Genomic DNA, 20442 nt, shown 5'->3' with positions numbered 1-20442 from the left:
AGAGATAATAGAAAACAAAGTTCTCTTTTCCCGTCTTGATAGCTAATTTGACAGCTGTCAAGCTCTTCAATATCTCTTCAACAGGCTCTCTCGCGGATCACTCCCGGGTCGGGGGGGGTGGCACTTCAACTCCCAAAATTAGCTCTTATCCTCCAGTAAGATTACTTAAACTGCCAAATTGTGAAATTAATGTCTTTACCCAATAAAAAGAAAAAATCCTCTCGACCTTAGTTAGCTGGTCCTTGCTTTAGATTATATACAAGACGGGGAGACGGACTTCCTGTTTGCGCCTTCCCCGATCGTGCCTAATTAAAAAAAAAAATTCTTTACAAATCCAATTTCCGTACTACTCACGGGTTGCTGCTTTAAAATCCAATTGTTCACAAGAAGAAGTCAGCGCTCTCCGACCATGGCATGCGGCTTCACTCTGCAGGAGAAGCAGTCGACTCTCAGCACCGCGCCACTCACCCCGTCTCCCCTTCCGAAGCCTTTAAAAAGGCTCCTTCGCGGGTCGGGGGCGCAAATGGTGCCCGCCGAGTCACCAGGTTCACAGGCTGCACCGCCTGTGATTTTTAAGGGTCCCCGCGTCGCCGCAGCGGCTAGACCCTAATCCTGCAGAGCCGATTCCCTCCGGAGCTCGGAGGGAATCCGCCATTAGCCGATGGCGCTAACCCGGAAGAAGGAAGTAGGAGTAGATTTGGGGCATGATTCCATTCAAAGAAGAAGAAGAAGAGGAGTTTGGATTTGATATCCCGCTTTATAACTACCCGAAGGAGTCTCAAAGCGGCTAACAATCTCCTTTCCCTTCCTCCCCCACAACAAACACTCTGTGAGGTGAGTGGGGCTGAGAGACTTCAGAGAAGTGTGACTGGCCCAAGGTCACCCAGCAGCTGCATGTGGAGGAGTTGGGAAGCGAACCCGGTTCCCCAGATTACAAGTCCACCACTCTTAACCACTACACCATGAGAAGAGCATGCAGGATCAAGTCAATGGCCCATCTGGTCCAGCATCCTGTTCTCACAGTGGGTAACCAAATGCTTGTAGGAAACCCACAAGCCGGATTTGAGTTCCAGAGCACTCTCCCCTTCTCTGGTTTCCAGTAGCTGGTATTCAGAAGCATCACTACTCTAATTGCGCCTGCTTTGTGTATTGGATTCCGAGATGGTGCTTGACATTTCATGAAGAGCAGGTTTTGAATTCAGGGAGGGGAGAGGAAAAGCTTGTGGGAGCTGTTGTCCTGTTCAGATGAAAGGCTTTTGTAAAGAGGAATGTATATTCATCTTAAGAGCTGTATCCTGAAAACATGTTCACTTCCTACTTCTTTTACCCACCACAGGAGTTTAAACAAACCACTGTTCCTTGAGTTCAGACAGCATAAAGAACCGTGGCTAACTTAAATTAAAAATAAAAGTTTTTAATCTCCTACTCACTGAACCAAAAGAGGAGGAGTGGAGAAGGGAAACCTGTGAGTCTAAGGCTCACTGCAGTTCATTTTTTGTTGCAGGAAGCCATGGTTTTCCATTATATCCATTACAAGCCCTGATCTCTTCTTAAAGAGAAATAAAGGGACATCTGCAATTGCTCAGTTAGGAAGAAATAAAGCTACTCCCAGTTCTCTGAGGTTATGTAGTGCTAAAGGTAATAGGCTGACTGACAAACAGTTGGCATTTTTTTGCATTTTATTAAAATGTAAATGTTATTAAAATGATTTAATAGAGCATACACCATTAAACATATCAGAGTGCTTACTGTTCCACACAGACCTATAACACTTCTCACCTTACAGTGTTTGCTTGGGCCTCACCATAAATAATCTGGCTATGGACCTGAGTTTAGCCTTTCACACTGGTGGCACTGGGACAATCAAGAGTACCATAATTTTGTAAACAGAGTTCAGTTTGAATTATCAGGGCTACATCTGAAGCAGGCAACAAATATATTTCATAAGATTCATTAATCCGCAGTGCATCTTTTTTTATATTACAGGGGTTTACATTAGGTACTTGCTGATACCAAAGGCAACCTGATAATAATTTCGATGGGGTGGTAGTGACTGGGACAATTCCTTATATATTTTTTCCTCTTATCCTAAATAACTAAGAGCTTTGCACCAAACATATACATCATGTTTCTGTTAGAAGTAGTAAACCTTTCCTTTGCTACTGACCTATGGAGACCTTATCCTGAAGGTGACTGAATTATTTTCTGTGATGGATAATCAAGAAGAAGCCAGTTTACCAGCTCAGTTGGTTAGAGCATGTTGCTGATAATGCCAAGGTTGCAGGTTTAATCCAGCTGCATATTTCTGCATTGTAGGGGGCTGGACTATATGATCCTAAGGGTCCCTTCCAATTCTATGATTCTAAGTAATCCTTTAAATCTTAGATGTAAAGTACCCCAAAATCTTAGATTTTAGTACCTAAAATATGGGTTTAGAAAGGGGGAGATCAGACATAGTAAATAAATAAACCATGGCCCCTCTCCCTCAACAGAGCAGAGGGTTTTCCAGGTATAGATCAGCAACTAAAGTTGCATTCCTAGGCACACTTACTAGAGAGTAATCATTACCAGACACAGTGTAACATTACTTCCAAATAAACACGCATATGATAATGTGAATGGTGGAAGGAAAGAACTGTAGTTAGATAGTGGTGGTTCGAAGCTATCAACGAATCCAGAAGACCTCTTTATTATGTAACAGTTTAATATGCAATGGAATTAGTTTTTGCTTACCTGAGATATTCCATCAATGGAGTAGTTCCCATTAGGTTTAATTATTTCAAGTCAGCACTCAGGTTTTCTCTGAAGATGTGTTGCTTCCTTGCTGTGATGACTATTACGATAGGGATGCAATGCAGCTGCAAACTGCTAGCTTGAAAACATCACATGATGGAATGTTGGGACTGTTCCGTGGGAAACAGAGGGACAGTCAATTCACAGGGCAATGCACCGGAATTAGCTCAGAGTGTAATATGAGCTCTTCCTCTTGCTCTTGTACAGGAAGTACAGGAAGTCTTTGTCACTTGACTGCTGGAGTTTGAAGAGAGCAGTCATGTTTTCTGTAATGCTGCAAAGACAGAAATAAAAGCATGTAAATACGTTTCTGTCTATCTCCTTTTCCCTGCCGGGGGAGCAGGAGGGAGGGGGTGTGTTCTTCCCACGTTTGGGAAGAATCACCTATCGTGACCTAGCCTGGATCTTGCTGGGGAATGCAGCCAGGGAGGTCAACAGGAGACCAAGCCGGGTGCCTGGGAGAGTTGCCAGTTTCTCCCGACATAGGCTTGATTTCCGACAGAGCAGGGTCAAAGGCTTAATTTCTCATTCTACAGCTTGGAACGGAAGAGAAAGAAACGCGAGTTATACCCACTGAATGTGGTATACCCATTGAAATTAATGGACTTAAGTTAGTCATGCCTATCCATTTCAACAGGTCTACTCTGGGTAGAATGATCGTTGACTAGAACCCATTTTCTTGAAATGTATGAACATCTGTGTTCATCACCCGAAGCGTGGAACATTTTCTTGTAAGAGTGTCCTTGTATGTTTCAGTTACACCTGATGTAAAAATTCATCTGTGGTTGACTAGAACTCTGTTTTGTTAAGCTGCATGTGTGCAGCAGGATGTACCGGGGCAACATGGCACATGTTGCAGGAAAAAAAGCACATGTTCCAGGTGTTGATGTCCAACGTGACTTTGTCACATGTTTCATGATAAGGCTGCCCTTGTTATTTTTTTTTTCAAGCTTTAGGTTTTATTAGGGTCCCAACAAGCTCTGTCGCAAAACATGATTTAAGTGCATTGTGCAATCAGTTTTAACATTTCCTGGATGATTTAAGCATATGAGTTGTGCGGATGGCTTCTGGAAGACCTAAACCACTTCATCTTGTGCAACTTGTAGAGAGGAGAACGGTTGCTCTTCAGAAATCTGGGCGATCCTTTTTCAGCTTGTCGTAGTCCACGTTCACCGCATAGAACTTGGATCCCAAATGCCTTGCGAGTCAAATGTTTTAGCTCCTGAATGCCACAAACCTTGTACTGGTCATTGGGTCCCAGTTTGATCCAAGGCTCCGGGTTGTTCTTTTTGTCCCAGCAGACATCAGGATTGCGAAGAGCAAGGCGCATGACGTAGAGGCCCGCACCGGTCCCTCCAATTCCAATAAAGATGAACAGAGGAATCAAGCTCGGGTGCTTCTTCGCGTGGGTGAGCATGAGGCGGAACATGGCGGCAGCGGACCGGACGGCGTCGAAGGAGGAGCTGCAGCAGCGACGACGACAACCCCGACCGTCCCTTTTTTCCTTCTCAAGGCTGCCCTTGTTAATTTACTTAAATTCTGTCACGCTTCTGAGGATTTGTCAGTCCACGTGGCATTTCGATCACTCTAAAAACCACACTGGTCAGGAGTTCATCCCAGATCCCAGTAGCTGAGCTGATGGATGAGCCTTCATGCACCTTTCCTCGCCATGCCTGAGAATGCGAGGGCAACCCTAAGACTAAGGAAGAAGAGGAAGCAGCAGCCATGCAGCTAGAAGGCAGGTACGGTGGACCAACACCAGCTGATGACATGGCTCCCCAAATCAACATAGACTTTGGAAACTTCACACTGGACTTCAAGCATCTGGCATTGTGTCCCTCCCCATTCTTCCTCCAGACTCTGGGTCCTTGGTTTCCAAATGAGATGCAAAAGTTACTCTCATCAGAAAAGAGATTTGGGGAGCCATGTCATCAGCTGGTGTTGGTCCACTGTGCTTCATTAAGTCCAGGGTCAACACAGTCATCTACCAGGAGATTTTGGAGCACTTCATGCTTCCTTCCGCAGACGAGCTTCATGGGGATGCTGACTTCATTTTCCAGCAGGACTTTGGCACCTGCCCACACTGCCAAAAGTACCAAAACCTGGATCAATGCCCATGGGATTACTGTGCTTGATTGGCCAGCAAAGTCGCCTGACCTGAACCCCATAGAGAATCTATGGGGCATTGCCAAGAGAAAGATGAGAGACACGAGACCAAGCAATGCAGAAGAGCTGAAGGCTACAGTTGAAGCATCCTGGTCTTCCATAACACCTCAGCAGTGCCACAGGCTGATAGCATCCATGCCATGCTGCATTGAGGCAGTAATTGATGCAGAAGGGGCCCAAACCAAGTACTGAGTACATATGCATGCTTCTACTTCTCAGAGGTCCAATATTGCTCTATTTGCAATCCTTGTTTTGCTGATTTCATTTTCTGAGATTGTTAATTTGGGGTTTTCATCAGCTGTAAGCCACGATCATCACAATTATAACAAATAAAGGCTTGACATATCTCGCTTTGGATGTCATGAGTCTATCTCATATATTAGTTTCACCTTTTAAGTTGAATTACTGAAATAAACGAACTTTTCCACGATATTCTAAATTTCCGAGTTTCACCTGTAAAAGGAAATTTGTGACGTTCCCACCCAGAAAACACGCACTCTTACAAGTCCTTCCCTCTGAGATTACTGCCAGAAATGGCCACTGGCAGAAGCTGGTCACTCATATTTCTATTATCAATTCGCGTGCTCCAGAGTAGAGAGAAGAGAGAAGGTGGGAGATGATTAGGTACGTAAATGTGTGTCCCCTCTGAGTTTCAGCTCCTCGGAGCTGCATCGCCAGCCTCTGCTACGATCGCCCTTCACCATTCTCAGGATGGAAAGACGGTTGACCGGCGCTCGCAGATCCAGCTGCTCCTTACAGCCGGCAGCACTTAGTTTCCATGAAAAGCGGGGTGTTATGACAGTTATGCGACCGCAAGAGGGCGCCGCAGCCCGTTGATCTTTTATTTAGCAAGAGGAAGAAAGTAGGAAATTCAAAAGCAGGTTTTGTGGTATCGCCTCCCCTCCCGCCCCGCCCCCCGCCCCCCAGTTTAAAAGGGGTATAGCATCCAGAAGAGAAGAGATGCTTTCGTTTTAAAAGAAAAAACCGGGGGGCCCTCCTCCATATTTAAACAAAGGCAAGAGTTAGTTCGCTTGCTCCTAGGGTCGTTAAGAGTTAAGACCCGTCTAAGTTACCGAGTGCTCTGCTTCCGACGGCGGACAGACAGCTCCTTTTGACAGCATCACGAGCAAGGCGTGAAGGCGACGGCCTCAAACTCTAACGCTTGGAAGGAAGTCCGTTTTGGCATCAAAAGATGCGATGAGCTGCTGGCCAATGTCCTGCTGTGGTTGCTAATTAGAGCCGAGGGAACGGGCTCGTTTAAAATCTCATATTCATGCTGACTGAGTGGAGAGCCTTCAGTTTGGCTGAGATGTTTGCTTTACTTTGCACGTTTGAAGTTAAGAGAGCTAGTCCTATGCGCCATAGAGTGGCAATAATGCCTTTCCAGAGGGGCGGGTTTTCTTTCTTCGCGCAAGCAAAGCAAACCATTAAGTCTCCGCAATTCTTAAATCACAACCCGATGGGAAGACGCCATCCAGCCTTCTTTAAAGCAGAGCTAGGAAACCTGTGGCTCTCCAGGGGTGCTGGGACTACAGTGCCCATCATCCCTGAGCCCAACCTGGCTGGGGTTGGTGGGGGTTGGAGTCCAGCAACCTCAAGAGCAGGGTTTCCCAAACTGGGGTCTCCAGTTCTTTTTGGACTACATCTCCCATCATCCCTGACTCATGAATGTGGGAGATGTAATCCAAAAAGAACTGGAGACCCCAGTTTGGGAAACCCTGCTCTAGAGGGACACGGAGTCCTTTCCCCGGCTATAAAGAGACAAACACTCCCACGAAAACGTCCCTTTAAAATCGTTCAGGGCTTACTTTTTGAAAAGAAGGTGAATGGCCTCCAGGCTTCCCATCTCAGAGCCTTTCTGTTTTTAAATCCCCGTTGTGCCCGGCTCATATTGCTCGCAAGCAACTGTCCAAGAAAGCATTGGACATGATCCAGCCAAGCATATTAAATCCTGAAACCCGAAATAGGATTGAATATGCAATGCAGTCCCATCATCACCCACAGCCCTAGTGAGTTGTGTGGGACTTGCTCCCAGATAAAAAGACTTCTGCTTGGCCGGATCTTGCCCTAATTGCCCTGTCCTCGCGTGAGTTTATCCTAGGCAGGAACAGGGCAGCCTTGACTTGAACATAGCTGTCAACGTTTCCCTTTTTTAAAGGGAAATTCCATTATTCCGAATAGGATTCCTCGCAAGAAAAGGGAAAAGTTGACAGCTATGGACTTGAATCAGCCTAGTTGGAGAAGGCCTCGTGGCCAAGGGGAATTTAAGGAGGTACAATGGGTTCACAATGCACAATAAGCTAAGGTGTGGACCGGCCCGTAGTCATCCAGGGAACAAGACGAGAACCAAAGAAAAGAACTCGCGCATGCGCACACTCACGCCTGCCCATCCTAAGAGCTGCTCTGCAGAATGGGATTACCATTATGCCTCTGTATACAAGTTGCTGGAAATCACAAGCGGATGGGTGGGTGCAGAACTCGGGACATGCTTGCGGGCTTCTCATTGGCTGCTACCGATTGCCCGCTGGATGCCAGGGTAGACGAGCCATTCATTAGGCGGACTGAGCGCACCAGTTACACTGCAATCCTATGCATGTCTACTCAGAAGTAAGTTCAACGAGGCTTACTCTCTGGTAAATATAGGATTACATTACTCCAAGTGCAAGCCTATACATGTCTGCACAGAAATAAACTCCCTTGACTTCAGTGGGGCTTAATTCTGAGTACACATGCATGGGATTCCGCTGTGAAACTTTGGTGTGTCTGTGTTTTTTCCTGTCTCCACGATGGGGTGTTTTTTTTAAGGCCACCCATGCTTATGATTTCTACCCAGAAGTCCGTTGCAAAGGAGAATGGAGAAAAAAAATACTTTCCTTAAAAAATAAAAAGTCAGATCGCTGAAAAGGCTGCTCTGTTATCACAATTCTCTTTTGCCGTACGTGCATTGGTTTCTGGTTAATAATAGTGCAATTATTAGTACTAGTATTATTATTTTTATTCCTGTCCAGTCATCTTTCGTCTGCCTTCTTCCAGATCCAAATAGGTATTCACGCCAGCGGTCATGGTTCAAAAGTCTCTTGATTTGAGGTAGGTTTCTTAAATCGTGTAGTAAAATGATTCTCCCTAGTTTGTTAATGAACTAGCGTGAAAGCCTTGCTTTCCCAATTGAGAGTGGAAAATGGATTCCGTCATCATTTTTTAAAAAAAATATATTTCATTCGATTATACAGCAAAATAAATTGCACATTTTAGATCAATAACCACAGTAGAGGAAAAGGAATAAAGTGATCAGTGGTGCAGTTCTATTTACACTTACCTCGGAGTAAGGATCACTGAACATAGCGCAACTTACATCTGAGTAGACATGCACGCGATTGCTCTGTAACAGCACAATCTAACACTAGACACACTTACCTAGGAGATGTATAGGATTTGTGTAGTTAGGCTGCAACCCTATAACCACAGCTGGATGTAAGACATAATGAACTCAATGGAAGGTACTTCTGAGTAGTCACGTTAAAATAAAATCGAGGGGTTTTTTTACTCTGTATTTATCTCAGTCAATTCGTATTTCACGCAGCTCTTTCCTGAAGGTGAGTCTCAATCCCATTACGAAAATAAAATAAAAGCAGCCTTTCCGTTTCCTCTCAGCACTTCTACCCTTTTTGTCTCTGGAAGCCGACCATGACGGCAATCAATAACTTATCCCTATGCCAAAGCAACGTTCAGTCAACATCGGCAGCTCCAAAATCTCATGAAACGATCCCAAAGGGACCCGAATTAAAGCATTTGACGTTAATCGCGAGACAAGCTAGATTAAAATGTACTCTCAAAACAACAACAACAACAACGGGTTTGTGCATAACCATTTTTACTAGCAAGTAAACTCTGTAAAATGAAATAATAAAATAAATGCACATTTCCAGGTTGCAGTTGCTTATACTGCTTCGGGGAAGGGCGCACGAGCCTGTTCCATCCCAATGGATGTGAGTTTATTCAGCATGAAACTGCGCCCTGTTTTATGAGCCGCAGAAATAGACATCCCTTTGAAGTCAGTGGTAAACAACATGCATTGATTCCTACGGTTTCCTAATGCTGTTCCTTTTTGAAATGCACCTGGAATTCTCGGGCTACCAGGGTAGCCACAACAGCACCCTACTCTGGGGGCAGCTCTAACAGAAAGAGGGACACACTTTCCCTCCAAACGGGGATCCAGTTTCTCCTCGGAATGATTCCACCGCGGGAGCGTCCGCTCTACACAAGCCAGGGATGGTCCTGTGTCCTGTTCTGCAGACTTCTTTGGCCACGATCCCAAGGCAGCCCAGTGAGCTGAGCTTCAGCCCATTGCAACCGACTAACTTGCGCCTCCTCCCCTCACCCCTCCAACCCGAGGGTTGGCGTTTGTGTACCTGCAAGAATCACCCAACGGATCTAAAGGGAAGTAAGGCAGGCAGGCAGGCAGGCAGGCGCGCGCGCGCGCGCGCACACACACACACACACACACACACACACACACACACGACCCTAAATACATTTTACCTGGAAATGCGTCCCGTTCATGGTAGCGGCGCTTTCTTGTTTAGGGTGACCGCTTCAAGGCAGTTCCTCCTGAAGTCAGGTTTATGGAAACGCACCTTGAATGGAGGGCCCCACAGAACAGGGGCACAGAATAAGCCCCTATTCAGCAGCAGCGAGGCCGGCGCGGGCCAGGCGCGGGTTGAACGCGAGTTCTGAGCCCCGGGCGAAGTGTCAGTCATTCCCTGCTCTTTGATCTTTCCACCGGGATTTGGAGCTCACCATAACAACTTTCTGGTATAGGGAGGGGGATGTTTTAAGATGCCTCCCCCCCCCCATCTTAAAAGATTCCTTCTCCCTTTAACCCCCACCACCGCACCAGCTGCACGTTATATTTCATCTTTGGCGCCTTCTCTTTGTATGGAGAGAATGCAGGATGGAGACATAAATTTCCCCATCCGGTATGAACTCTGGTTCTGTTTTCTTTCTTCCCCTTTCCCTCCTTCTTTCCTTCCTTCTAGCTATTGATTGTATTTATATCCCTCCGCCGTCTCCGAGGGGCTGAAGGTGGCGCACACGGTTCTCACCCTCCTCATTTAATCCCCACAACAACCTTGTGAGGTAGGTGAGGCGAGGAGGCAGGGACCGGCCCGAAGATCACTTTGAACTCTGGCCTTCTTTCCTTTCTCTCTCTCAGCTTCATTTTGCAAAAAGGATAGCTATCATCTGATTATAAAGATAGAGGAAGGAACAGATTAGGCGGATACAGTGGCGTAGCGTGGGTTGTCAGCACCCGGGGCAAGGCAAGTAATTTGCGCCCCCTAACCCGTGGATTTGCGCCCCCTAACCCTAACCCCCAGATGTTGCGGCCGGTGCGGCCGGCCCCCCCTGCACCCCCCACGCTATGCCACTGGGCGGATAGCATTTCTGGATGAAATGAAATCGTGAAGCTGAGGCTCCAATACTTTGGCCACCTCATGAGAAGAGAAGACTCCCTGGAAAAGACCCTGATGTTGGGAAAGATGGAGGGCACAAGAAGAAGGGGACGACAGAGGACGAGATGTTTGGACAGTGTTCTGGAAGCTACCAGCATGAGTTTGACCAAACTGCGGGAGGCAGTGGAAGACAGGAGTGCCTGGCGTGCTCTGGTCCATGGGGTCACGAAGAGTCGGACACGACTAAATGACTAAACAACAAATAATAATTTCTGGGTGAGGAGAAGCACGTTAAAAGCGCTACTTGGAAAGATCCAGCAGTGCGAGGCGAGTGATTGCTTGGGGAGTGTGGGATCCACGTTCCCCTCTGTCCCCCTTTGTTGCCCCATGTGAAATCAGGGTTTCTCCCTTGCAGCTGTGATCCACATTGGACTAGAAAAGCTGCCCGAGTTCTGGGACCCCAGAAGGACCTCGGAGAGACAGACAAGCGGCCCTCCGCCTGCTCGGACGCAGCCCAGCAACCGAGAGAAGCTCAACCGGCCGAGATTCGTCCGCAGTTCAGAAGGGGAGAAATGAAGATTAATGGCCTCTGCGCGCCCCGCTCCCGAGGAGGCAAGAACTGCAAAGTGGCTGTCGCAGAGCTTCGATGCGTGTTTTTAGGGTTCACACTGTTCGGATCCCAAAGCGGTGTCATCATCCCATTGCATGATGCGTTTGTCCTTGAGCGGAAAAGATCCCCAGTAAAAGACAAATATGGGTTACTTTTCTTCTCTCTCCCCTCGTTTTGTTTTGTTTTTTAAAAATCCTTAAGGGATGTAGGGGGGGGGAGGCTGCAAATTCAAACCATTTCGCCCAGATCAAATGCCCGAGCCTAGCGAAGCGTGAACCGACGCGCAAGTTTCAGGTTTAAAACATCTTCAGGACTGTAACTGGAGCTCCGCACAAAAAGAGGAAAAAGGGAGATGCAGTTCATTGGTTTTTGTTTGATGGTTTGGGGGGTGTTTGCTTTTTTTAAGAGTTACGCGCAGAACGTTTCAGGCCAAAAAGATAAGCATTTCCCGCAAGATGTGAGATGTCATAATTGTCACCAGGCATTGTAACTAGCTAAGCAAGAGGTAACCTTCCGAGAGAAAAATAAAAAAGGTTCTGATTGAGTTGTTGTATTCTTATTGCATATATCTTCTGTATTTTTTTCTGTATTATTATGCGAGTGCCAGCGTGGTGCAGTGGTTAGAGTGTCGGGCTAAGACCTGGGAGACCAGGGTTCAAATCCCCCCTCGGCCATGAAGCTCCGTGGGTGACCTTAGGCCAGCTACCGCCTCTCAGCCGTGACCTACCTCGGGCGGTTGTTGCGGGGATTAATTCAGGAGGAGGAAGAACCTTGCACGTCACCTTGAGCTCCGTGGAGAGAACGGTGGGATATAAATGCAATAAACACATAATACTAACATGTTATTTTGTCATTTTAAGGACCTTTGAATCACAAAGTGGTAGGTCTAGGCACCGTAAGTCTAAGGTGCCGCAAAACTCTGGACTGATGCGGTTGCCCCTCTGGGAAAAGGGTCAGCATGAGAATTTTTGTGCTGTCCTATTTTAGAGAGACTGTGTGGGCTTCACGCTGGCAGCAGGGGTCCCAACTTAAATATAATATTGGGAGGGGAGCATATAAGCCCTGTCCCCCTATAATTGATCACAATACACCATTTGCACCGACACCATTTGAATGGCAATGCCCATCAACTTTGAGGAGCCTGGAGCCCTCAAATATTTCAGGGGGGGGGTGTCGAAGGGAGTCGGAACCTCGGCCCCTAGGTGTCGACTCCTATGGCCGGCAGCTTCACACGTTCACATACGTGCACTAGATGACGGTAGCTTGATGGCAGCTGAATATGCATACAGAAACATTTGAAAAGTTCTGGGTCTGCGAGAGAATGTTAAAGGTGGGTCTCCGTATCAGTGTATTTCTCCCTGCGAGTCACAAGTGGCCTATTTCCATGAAAGCAACTTTAATCGTGTCGCTATACCGAAACTTTAACCAGAGAGAGCTCTTTTCGTTTGCAATCTCAATTAGGCTTCAGGTGCTGCTGTTTTTTTAAACTAAAACAAAGAACAGGGCAAAACCAGATGGGTTTTCTTTAGACTGTTTGAAAAGGTTACTCTCCCTATTCACCTTGATCCAGTCAGGAGGCCTTTGTCATCCGATGAAAGATGCTTTGTATGTCCTCAGGCCATCTTCCACCAAATCAGGTTCTTCCATTGGACAGAGAGGCCGTGACACCGCGTCTCCCGTCGGCCAATTATTCGGCAGTTCGATTTACGCTCCATCTCTCAGCCGGGGCACCGCGAAGCCAGGGTCCCCTCCCTCCCCACAACAAACCGTTCATAAGAAAGATGAATGACTCATCCATCAAGCTCCAGCTTTTGGGATTGAACTTGAGGCTTGCTGAGATTTGCGGATGTGCAGTGAACCGCAGCTTGAACTTTGGTAGCTAGGCCAGAACCCTGAAACCTGATGAATGACTTTTGTCACAATATATATACAGATACATATATAAACCTGCGGATCTCTAGACGTTAGGGAGGGTCAGAAATGCTTAAAATGGCAGCCCAACCTCTACCAGGTCTCTCCTCTCTTCTGCAGGACTTAATCGGAGGCAGGCTCAGAATCTGTTTTGATTGCCAGGTCTCCAGAGCCATTGCAAAAAAACCTAGCTCAAACTGTGCTTCCACACAGGCTGTGAAACGTCTGGCTAAGGAATAAGGGCGCATATTTTGATTAAGAGTATAGCCGAAATGAAACAGCATTGTGACTTAAGCCTAATTCTCAGTGAAGTGGTAAAGCTGTGTTAGGACTGTACCACACTGCAGACTGTGGGTGGGCTTTGTGTGACGGAATGCTCCTCCAGGAAAAAAACCACCCTTCTTCCTGACATTAAATGAGCAGAGTCCTTTTGTATGGAGAAGCATTAAATCCTCCAAATAGAAATTACGTCGTTTGTTTGAAGTGGAAATGTTGAGGCACAGTTTACCCCTCTGAGAACCGTGCCTAAAAGTGTAAACAGGGATTCCGAAAGTTCTAGGTTCGAATCTGAACTCGCTAGGTGGTCTTGGACAAGCCACTGCACGACGTGATTCATTAGGCGTTCCTGTATCTCTCTGGTTAGATTAATGATTCTCCACACTTAATTGTTACAAACAATGGGGGGTATGGTTAGGTGTTCATGGCAAAGGCTTAATTCCCTTTGTTTTTGTTTTTTAAGGAGGAGGTTATTGTCCCATCTGTTTTGATAGCATTGGCGTTGTTCTTATGGGGTGTATGTAAATCAAGAAAACCAGTGTCATAAATGCTTTAAAACTACTTCTACAGCCCAAATCTTTAGAATAGGCCTTTGGATTGAGGACGCAAGCACTGTATGCTGAAAAAGAACCCAGGCTATGGTCCTTGTTGTTACCATGCTTGGGAAAAGTTTAACTTAGGCAAATAAGCAGTGGGGGGTGAAGGAAGGAAGGGAAGTTGAATTTGCATATCATTTTCCTGTATCAGATTCCAACTTTTCTTAATGCGGAAGTTGAGTTAGGTCTGCACAAAGTAAGGTTTCTTTAGAAACCACAGTCCAGGGCATATTATCATATTGAACTGGAGGAAAGGTGTTAGTGTGACCTTCTGCCAATCAAGACTTTCACACTGAGGGGGAGGAAACTGTGGGAGCAAGGCAGGCTTCTTCCACAAACAGAAAATGTGTGTTGCAGAGATTGCTCTTCTCTCTTCCACTCCTTCCCCCAACTGCTTCCCCCAACTTTGATCCCTGGTTGCCCAAATGATGTGACAAAACAGTGAGTGGGACAGCAGTTGCTAATAGGAAGTCCTGTCTATAAACTATTTGTAGCGGATATTAGCAATATTATTGGCTTTATTTAAAACTTTTTGAGATGTTTGTGGTGTGGATGGCATCCAGAATACAGAAAGCGAGACTTTCTCTTTCCAGATTCCTGTTTCTGTTCCCGTTCCCCAAATGTTGGACCAGAGTTGGTTGGCTAAACTGGTTGGTGATGATGGAAGCTGATCTTCAATAATACTTTGATGACCCAAGGATAAAGATCATTGTGTTGTTGGAAGCGTAGAATGGCCAATAGATTGGGGGGGGGACAGGAGGGCCCTTGGGCCTGGGCCAAATATTAAATTTTTGGGCATTTGATAATTTTTGCAACTTGTCTTTATGTACATCGAACCACAGTGTGTGACATACACTCACAGCTTAAGACTTGCACATTTAAGCAAATAAGAGATGTGATTTGGTAAAAGACTCTTTTTTTTGTTAATTGCTAAAAACTTGGCCATAGTGAAGAGTTTTTAAATGTTCATAATTTTAATTTTAAAATATCAGTTCTGCTGTTACAAGAGTAGACAGTGAGGAATGTGTGCTCTCAGATCAGCTGATTATGGAAATGAACAAGTCACTCTCCTTTTGGCACCTTATTTTCTGTTTGGGTGTCACCATTTTTTAATTTTTATTACGGCTTAGAGGCCTGAAAAGGTGGAAGCCTCCCTGCCCCCCCTGGACTTGTAAGAGGGTCTGAAAAGGAAGCAATCTTTGCCCTTAACCTGATGAACGGAAAGTTACCTCTGAAAATTCTGTATAGAATTTTTTAGAGCACAAAAGTAAAATGAGTAAACAGAGCGTTTGTGACTCCATTTAGCGTGACCATTATGCTCTTTCCTTCCTTCTTCCCTTCGGATGCTAGCTGGTGTAAGCAGTTAGGCTCCTAACTACCTGGTGTGACTAAGCTATTTGCTCCCTTGGACTGAGAGCAAACTTCACTCTGTCTCTCTGCTCTTTTCAAACATGGGTTAGGGTATTATTAGGTGACAACCCATCAGTCATCTCACTGAACTGCCAGGTATCTTTAGGGACACACAGAGAAGCAGACAAATACATTTGTTTGGAGCAGGCTTCCTCAACCTCTGCCCTCCAGATGTTTTTGGCCTACAACTCCCATGATCCCTAGCTAGCAGGACCCAGTGGTCAGGGATGATGGGAATTGTAGCCCCAAAACATCTGGAGGGCCAGGTTTGGGGAAGCCTGGTTTGGAGAATGGGAAGAAGAAGAAGAAGAAGAAGAAGAAGAAGAAGAAGAAGAAGAAGAAGAAGAAGAAGAAGAAGAAGAAGAAGAAGAATGAAGGAAATGTACATTCCAATAGACAAATAATAAACAGACATTCGTCTTGGTTAGGGTGGTGATCATATCCTGATGGAATGTATCCAACCTTGGAGATGATTTAGCCCAGCTCAGAGTTCCTAAACAAGAAACACCAACAGGCTGCAGTGGCTTCAATTTTGAGGAAAGATAGATGCTCAGAAGTGTGCTGTTTCTTCATCTAGTGAGGTTCTGCTGAAGAAACATCAGCCCTAGGACCTAGCCACTGAGTGATTTCTAAAACAGGGGTGGAGAACCTGTGGGTCTTCCAATGTTGCTGGAGTCCAATTTCCATCAGCTCTCAGTCAGCATAGCCAACCTGGAGTCTAACAACATGTGAGGACCACAGGCTCCCCACTTTGGGTCTACAGCTACTAAGGTGCTGTGGTTAGACTGTTGGACTAGGACCTGGGAAGTCTTACATCTCCATTCATCCATGAAGCTCATTGGGTGACCTTTGGTCAGTCACAGTCTCTCAGCCTTACCTACTTCACAGGGTTATTGTGAAGATAAAATGGGGAGGGGAGGAACCACTTTGAGCTTCTTGGAGAAAAAATGAGATAGAATTGTAATGATTAATTAATAGCATAATAATATCAGTAGTAAGTAAGTAAGTAAACAAATAAACAAATAAATAAAGGATCTACACTACACATTTTAGACGAGCTTCAGACCTGAACGACTGTCTTCTCTTGATTCCCAAACAAGGAAAGCTGCTGATCGTTGTTCTGTACATGGACCAAGTTCCTCAACAAATCTACAGCTCCTAAAGTTTTCTATGATGCTGGACCAATGTCTTGTGCTGAGGCTTAATCCCAACTGGAAGTTTCCCTCTGATCCTGTTCCTCTGACACCCATTCCCAGGCACCTGTGAGCAGTGGCGTAGCGTGGGTTGTCAGCACCCGGGGCAAGGCAAGTAATTTGCGCCCCCTAACCCATGGATTTGCGCCCCCTAACCCGTGGATTTGCGCCCCCTAACCCTAACCCCCAGATGTTGTGCCCGGTGCGGCCGGCCCCCCCTGCACCCCCCATGCTACGCCACTGCCTGTGAGTAGTCATAGCTACTCAGTGGCAGGAAAAATTCATTCTTGCTCATTCACCTACCTCAGCAGGAAACACACACAAAGATGTCTCCTCTCTCAAGGTAAAGATGAAGAAGAAAGTAGGAAATGAGGGCAGCAACCCTGAGAGTATTAAACTGAAGGAAGATGAGTAGGTCACCACAGGAATGACAGTTTAGGAAGGTTGAAGGTTCCTCTTTATCTGCTCTTCCCATGCAGGAATATCACCCCACAGTGCAAGCTGGATTGCATCCCAACACTTTCAACAAGAAACACATTCCACGCATTTGATGGATCACTGAATAATAGAATTGTAGGGTTGGAAGGAACCTCAAGAGTCATGTAGACCAACCCTTGCAATGCAGGAGTCACACCCAAATAATTATTGACGACAGACGACCATTCAACCTTGTTTAAAAGCCTTCGGTGAAGGAGAGCCCACCACAATCCGAGGGAGTCCATTCCACTGTCACAGCTCTTACCGAGGACTCGACTGAGCAAAAGTTTATGTCATGATAAAAGTGTTAGTCTTTAAGGTGCCAGAAGACTCTTGGCTGTTTTTGCTTCAAGAGACTAACACTGCTGCTCTCCTTTGGTCACTGATCTCAACTAAATGGCAGCTACTGCTTTGCCCGGAGTTCTACTCATACCTTTGAAATCCATGATTTTTTTGTCAGTATAATATGACTTCGAGTTAGTCACAGCCTAGAGAAAATAGTACCGTTGCCTTACAACCTGGGGAATGCAGGCTTTCCAGTTACACTGAACTCTTCGTCATTGAGGTTAGTAAAAGGATTATTCCATATTCACATCTAGAAATAACAAAACTTGGCCCCATTTTCGCTGGCACAGCTCTTACGTATTTTCAGTCAATGATATTTTACACATTCCTGCGATTAAAAAAACGGAATAAACCGATGTCCCGATAGGATTTATGTTCCCAGAAAAAGACTCTTATTGTCCCTCTGACGCCGAATGGGTTCTAACTTCACTTTGTCCAACCGCAGGGAAGCAAACGAGGCAGGACTCCTAACATCTCAGCCGTTTCAGCAATGCAGAGGTTTGATTCTTTTCCATCCCTGGAACATCCTTGAAATAAACTGGAAGGTTATAGGCTGAAAGGATCAGATCATAAACAAGTTCGGTATATAGGACTGAATTCATTATGCGGTTATTTCTAGACTCCTACTGATTCTCTGGAAAAGGGAGTTACGTTAGTTCAAAAGTAGCTTTTAAAAAAATGCCCAAAGGGAAAAGAAAAGAAAAATATTGCAGAATAGCAGGCGCGAGATTCTGATCTGGATCGGCCCCCTCGGCTGTTATTTACTTTTTTAAAAAAATAACAACAATTAGCGCAATTGTAAATTCGGTGAATGGAGTCTCGCCTAATTTGGCTCAGTTAGGAACCAACTATGTGTAAACGGAAACCCTCATTTCTAAATATTCCGCTTTGCCTCAAGGAAACGATATATAGCAAAACCATGCGATTTCCCACAGTCGGAAAAGCACCTCAAAGATTGTGCCAAATAAGATGTTTTACCGCCTCTCCCAAAGCTCAGTTATTTGATAGCGCCCTTGTCTTCAGCGGCATTTATTTACAGCTATCTTAGTTAATTTTAGGGGAGCTGCGGTTTGCTTTCTTGGGTAACATTTATATAAAGCATGATCACGGTTCAGGAGCGCCACCATTCACTTCAATGGGGCCTGCACGGCAGAGCTTCCAGTTCCCGGGAATTCTGCGCAGGAGAGAAACAGAAGCTGCTAAATTACTCTCTTAATCACTCAGTATTTCTTTTAGACATGCGTGGGCACACATTATCTTTTCAGGAGAAGATTAAAAATGTTCCCCTCGGTTATTTTAAACACCCACACACGTTTCCCCCCCCTCAATGGAAACCTTGATGTACATCCCTCTATTATTCCTCCCTTCTCTCCAGGCACTGCTGATCGCAGGTGGTCGTGCGTTGCTTTTGTTGTTTTTAAATTGTGGTTTTTTTCAAGTGCAACAAGTCTACATTGCCTCCCACTTGAGGCAGTCTGTATGAATCCCTTACACATACGCACCTGAGTGTATGTCCCAGACTTTCGAGTAAAGTACGCAGGCAATAATTCCGCAAGACCAGTGGCGTAGCGTGGGGGGTGTAGGGGGGCCGGCCGTACCGGGCGCAACATCTGGGGGTTAGGGTTAGGGGGCGCAAATCCACGGGTTAGGGGGCGCAAATTACTTGCCTTGTCCCGGGTGCTGACAACCCACGCTACGCCACTGCGCAAGACAGCTTTTATACCTCACCCCAAGTAAATAAATTCGGGTTCCGTGTTTTTTGGGGGGAAACTGCGGTACAATCAGCCTGAGCCTGTGCATGTTTACTTGGGAGCAAGTCCCACTTAATTCAATGGAGCTTTCCCCCAAAGATAGGAGCCAACTCCTAGGGGTCGTGGTCCCTTCGCTCCCCCCCCCCCTTGATGGACATTGCCATTCAAATAGTGTGTGCGCGCCACATCATGTGATTGATTATGCGGGACGGGGCTCACCTGGGCCCCCCAAACGTGCCTAGGATTTCCGCTTTGGTGATGATGGTGATGGAGGAGAAACACTCCTGCAATCTTCATCCTTCTCTGCCCTGACAGTCTGACGCCCTGAATCCGGTTGAGACTTGGTTTGCTGTCACTCATCATTGACAGAACCTGGTAACGACCGGATTTCAGGTTCTCAGAAAGTGGAACAGGGGTTTTCATTTTCTCTGTCTTTTATCCCAGTGATCAGAGACTCGTTTTGCAATCTCCTTTGCACCTTCAGAGGTGAATTCAGTGATGCCTGCAAAACGCCCTTTTGGGATTGTGCTAAAACTGCAGTCTTGGGGGAACAGCTAGACCACTCCGAGATATCCCCCCCCCCTTCTTCCAACCTCGCCCTCCTTGGGTTTAACTTCAAGGCAGCTGAAGTGTTCTGGAGGACTCAGAAATTTGCTCAATATTTTGTGGCGTTTTATTCGATCCCAGTAAAGGTGTTACTTTACTGTGGATTCTAGATTACCCCGCCCCCTGCTGGCCAATTTATCAAATTGGCTGCCTATGCTGTATCTACTGAGGGCGGGCACTCCTAGCGCTGATGACATCAAATGCCGAAGAGATCAGAACGGGTTCCCGGGTGGTGCCCTGGAACAAATTTACCTCCTACTCACTGGCATAGGTTAATAATGCTGATATAAATACTGCCACTCCTGCTATTACAAATATTTCTCCTTGACAGTTCCATCCACAAACCAAACAAATGGAAGGCTTACACTGGAGCCTATTCCAGTCTGGTTCCTTTGAATGGAACTAAGAAATAATCCCGAACTGCAGCCTGGTCGCATTGAAGGGATGGCAAGTTCAGTGCCAGACACGCCTGCGAACCATCTTTACTCAAGAATAAATCCCACTTATTGGAGTGGGGTTTGCTTCTAAGTAAATTGCCTTACTAGACTCTACAGGGACTCGCTGATCGCTTCCTATACGATTCTTTATTTTAATAGTTAGGTCCTTTGTGTAGAGATTTTCAAAAGCGATACATGACAAATCTGGAGAATCATGAATTGTGCTGGCTGTTTATGTTAGCCAGATTTAATATATTTCCCTCCATGATAGTAAGAGGAAGAGAGTTAGCTCTCCCAGGAGCAGAGCGTCTCTGCAAATGTAGTAAACAGGAACCTGATACTTTGGAGCATATTTTCTTTTCTTGTGATTTTGGCATTTATGCCAGAAGACAATTATTGGAGGCCTTACAACTTAACAGGC

The 20442-nt window shown here is 45.9% G+C and overlaps 1 protein-coding gene and 1 long non-coding RNA gene across 3 annotated transcripts in view; one reads left to right on the top strand and one right to left on the bottom strand.

The window, feature by feature from the left end:
- Positions 1-20442, top strand: part of LOC308596168 — a 435220-nt gene that overhangs the window by 267860 nt on the left and 146918 nt on the right. The window lies entirely within an intron of this gene.
- LOC308596030 (cytochrome c oxidase subunit NDUFA4-like) lies at positions 3724-4296 on the bottom strand. Its single transcript, XM_081210803.1, has 2 exons — positions 4031-4296; positions 3724-3975 (listed from the first exon to the last, which is right to left on the bottom strand). Exons 1-2 carry the CDS (start codon positions 4220-4222, stop codon positions 3919-3921), a joined length of 249 nt encoding a protein of 82 aa, XP_081066929.1. The 5' UTR covers positions 4223-4296; the 3' UTR covers positions 3724-3918.

The sequence above is a fragment of the Podarcis bocagei genome (assembly GCF_964188305.1).
Source record: "Podarcis bocagei genome assembly, chromosome: 1".
NCBI lineage: Eukaryota > Metazoa > Chordata > Lepidosauria > Squamata > Lacertidae > Podarcis > Podarcis bocagei.
Note: the sequence above shows the minus strand (reverse complement) of the source record. Positions and strands in the feature narration are given on the sequence as shown.

Excerpts from the sequence above, each read along its gene's own strand:
- LOC308596030 (XM_081210803.1), bottom strand. The coding sequence starts at position 4,222 with ATGTTCCGCCTCATGCTCACCCACGCGAAGAAGCACCCGAGCTTGATT. Across the intron at positions 3,976-4,030 it reads GACCCAATGACCAGTACAAG|TTCTATGCGGTGAACGTGGA; the intron begins GTTTGTGGCATT and ends TTGGGATCCAAG.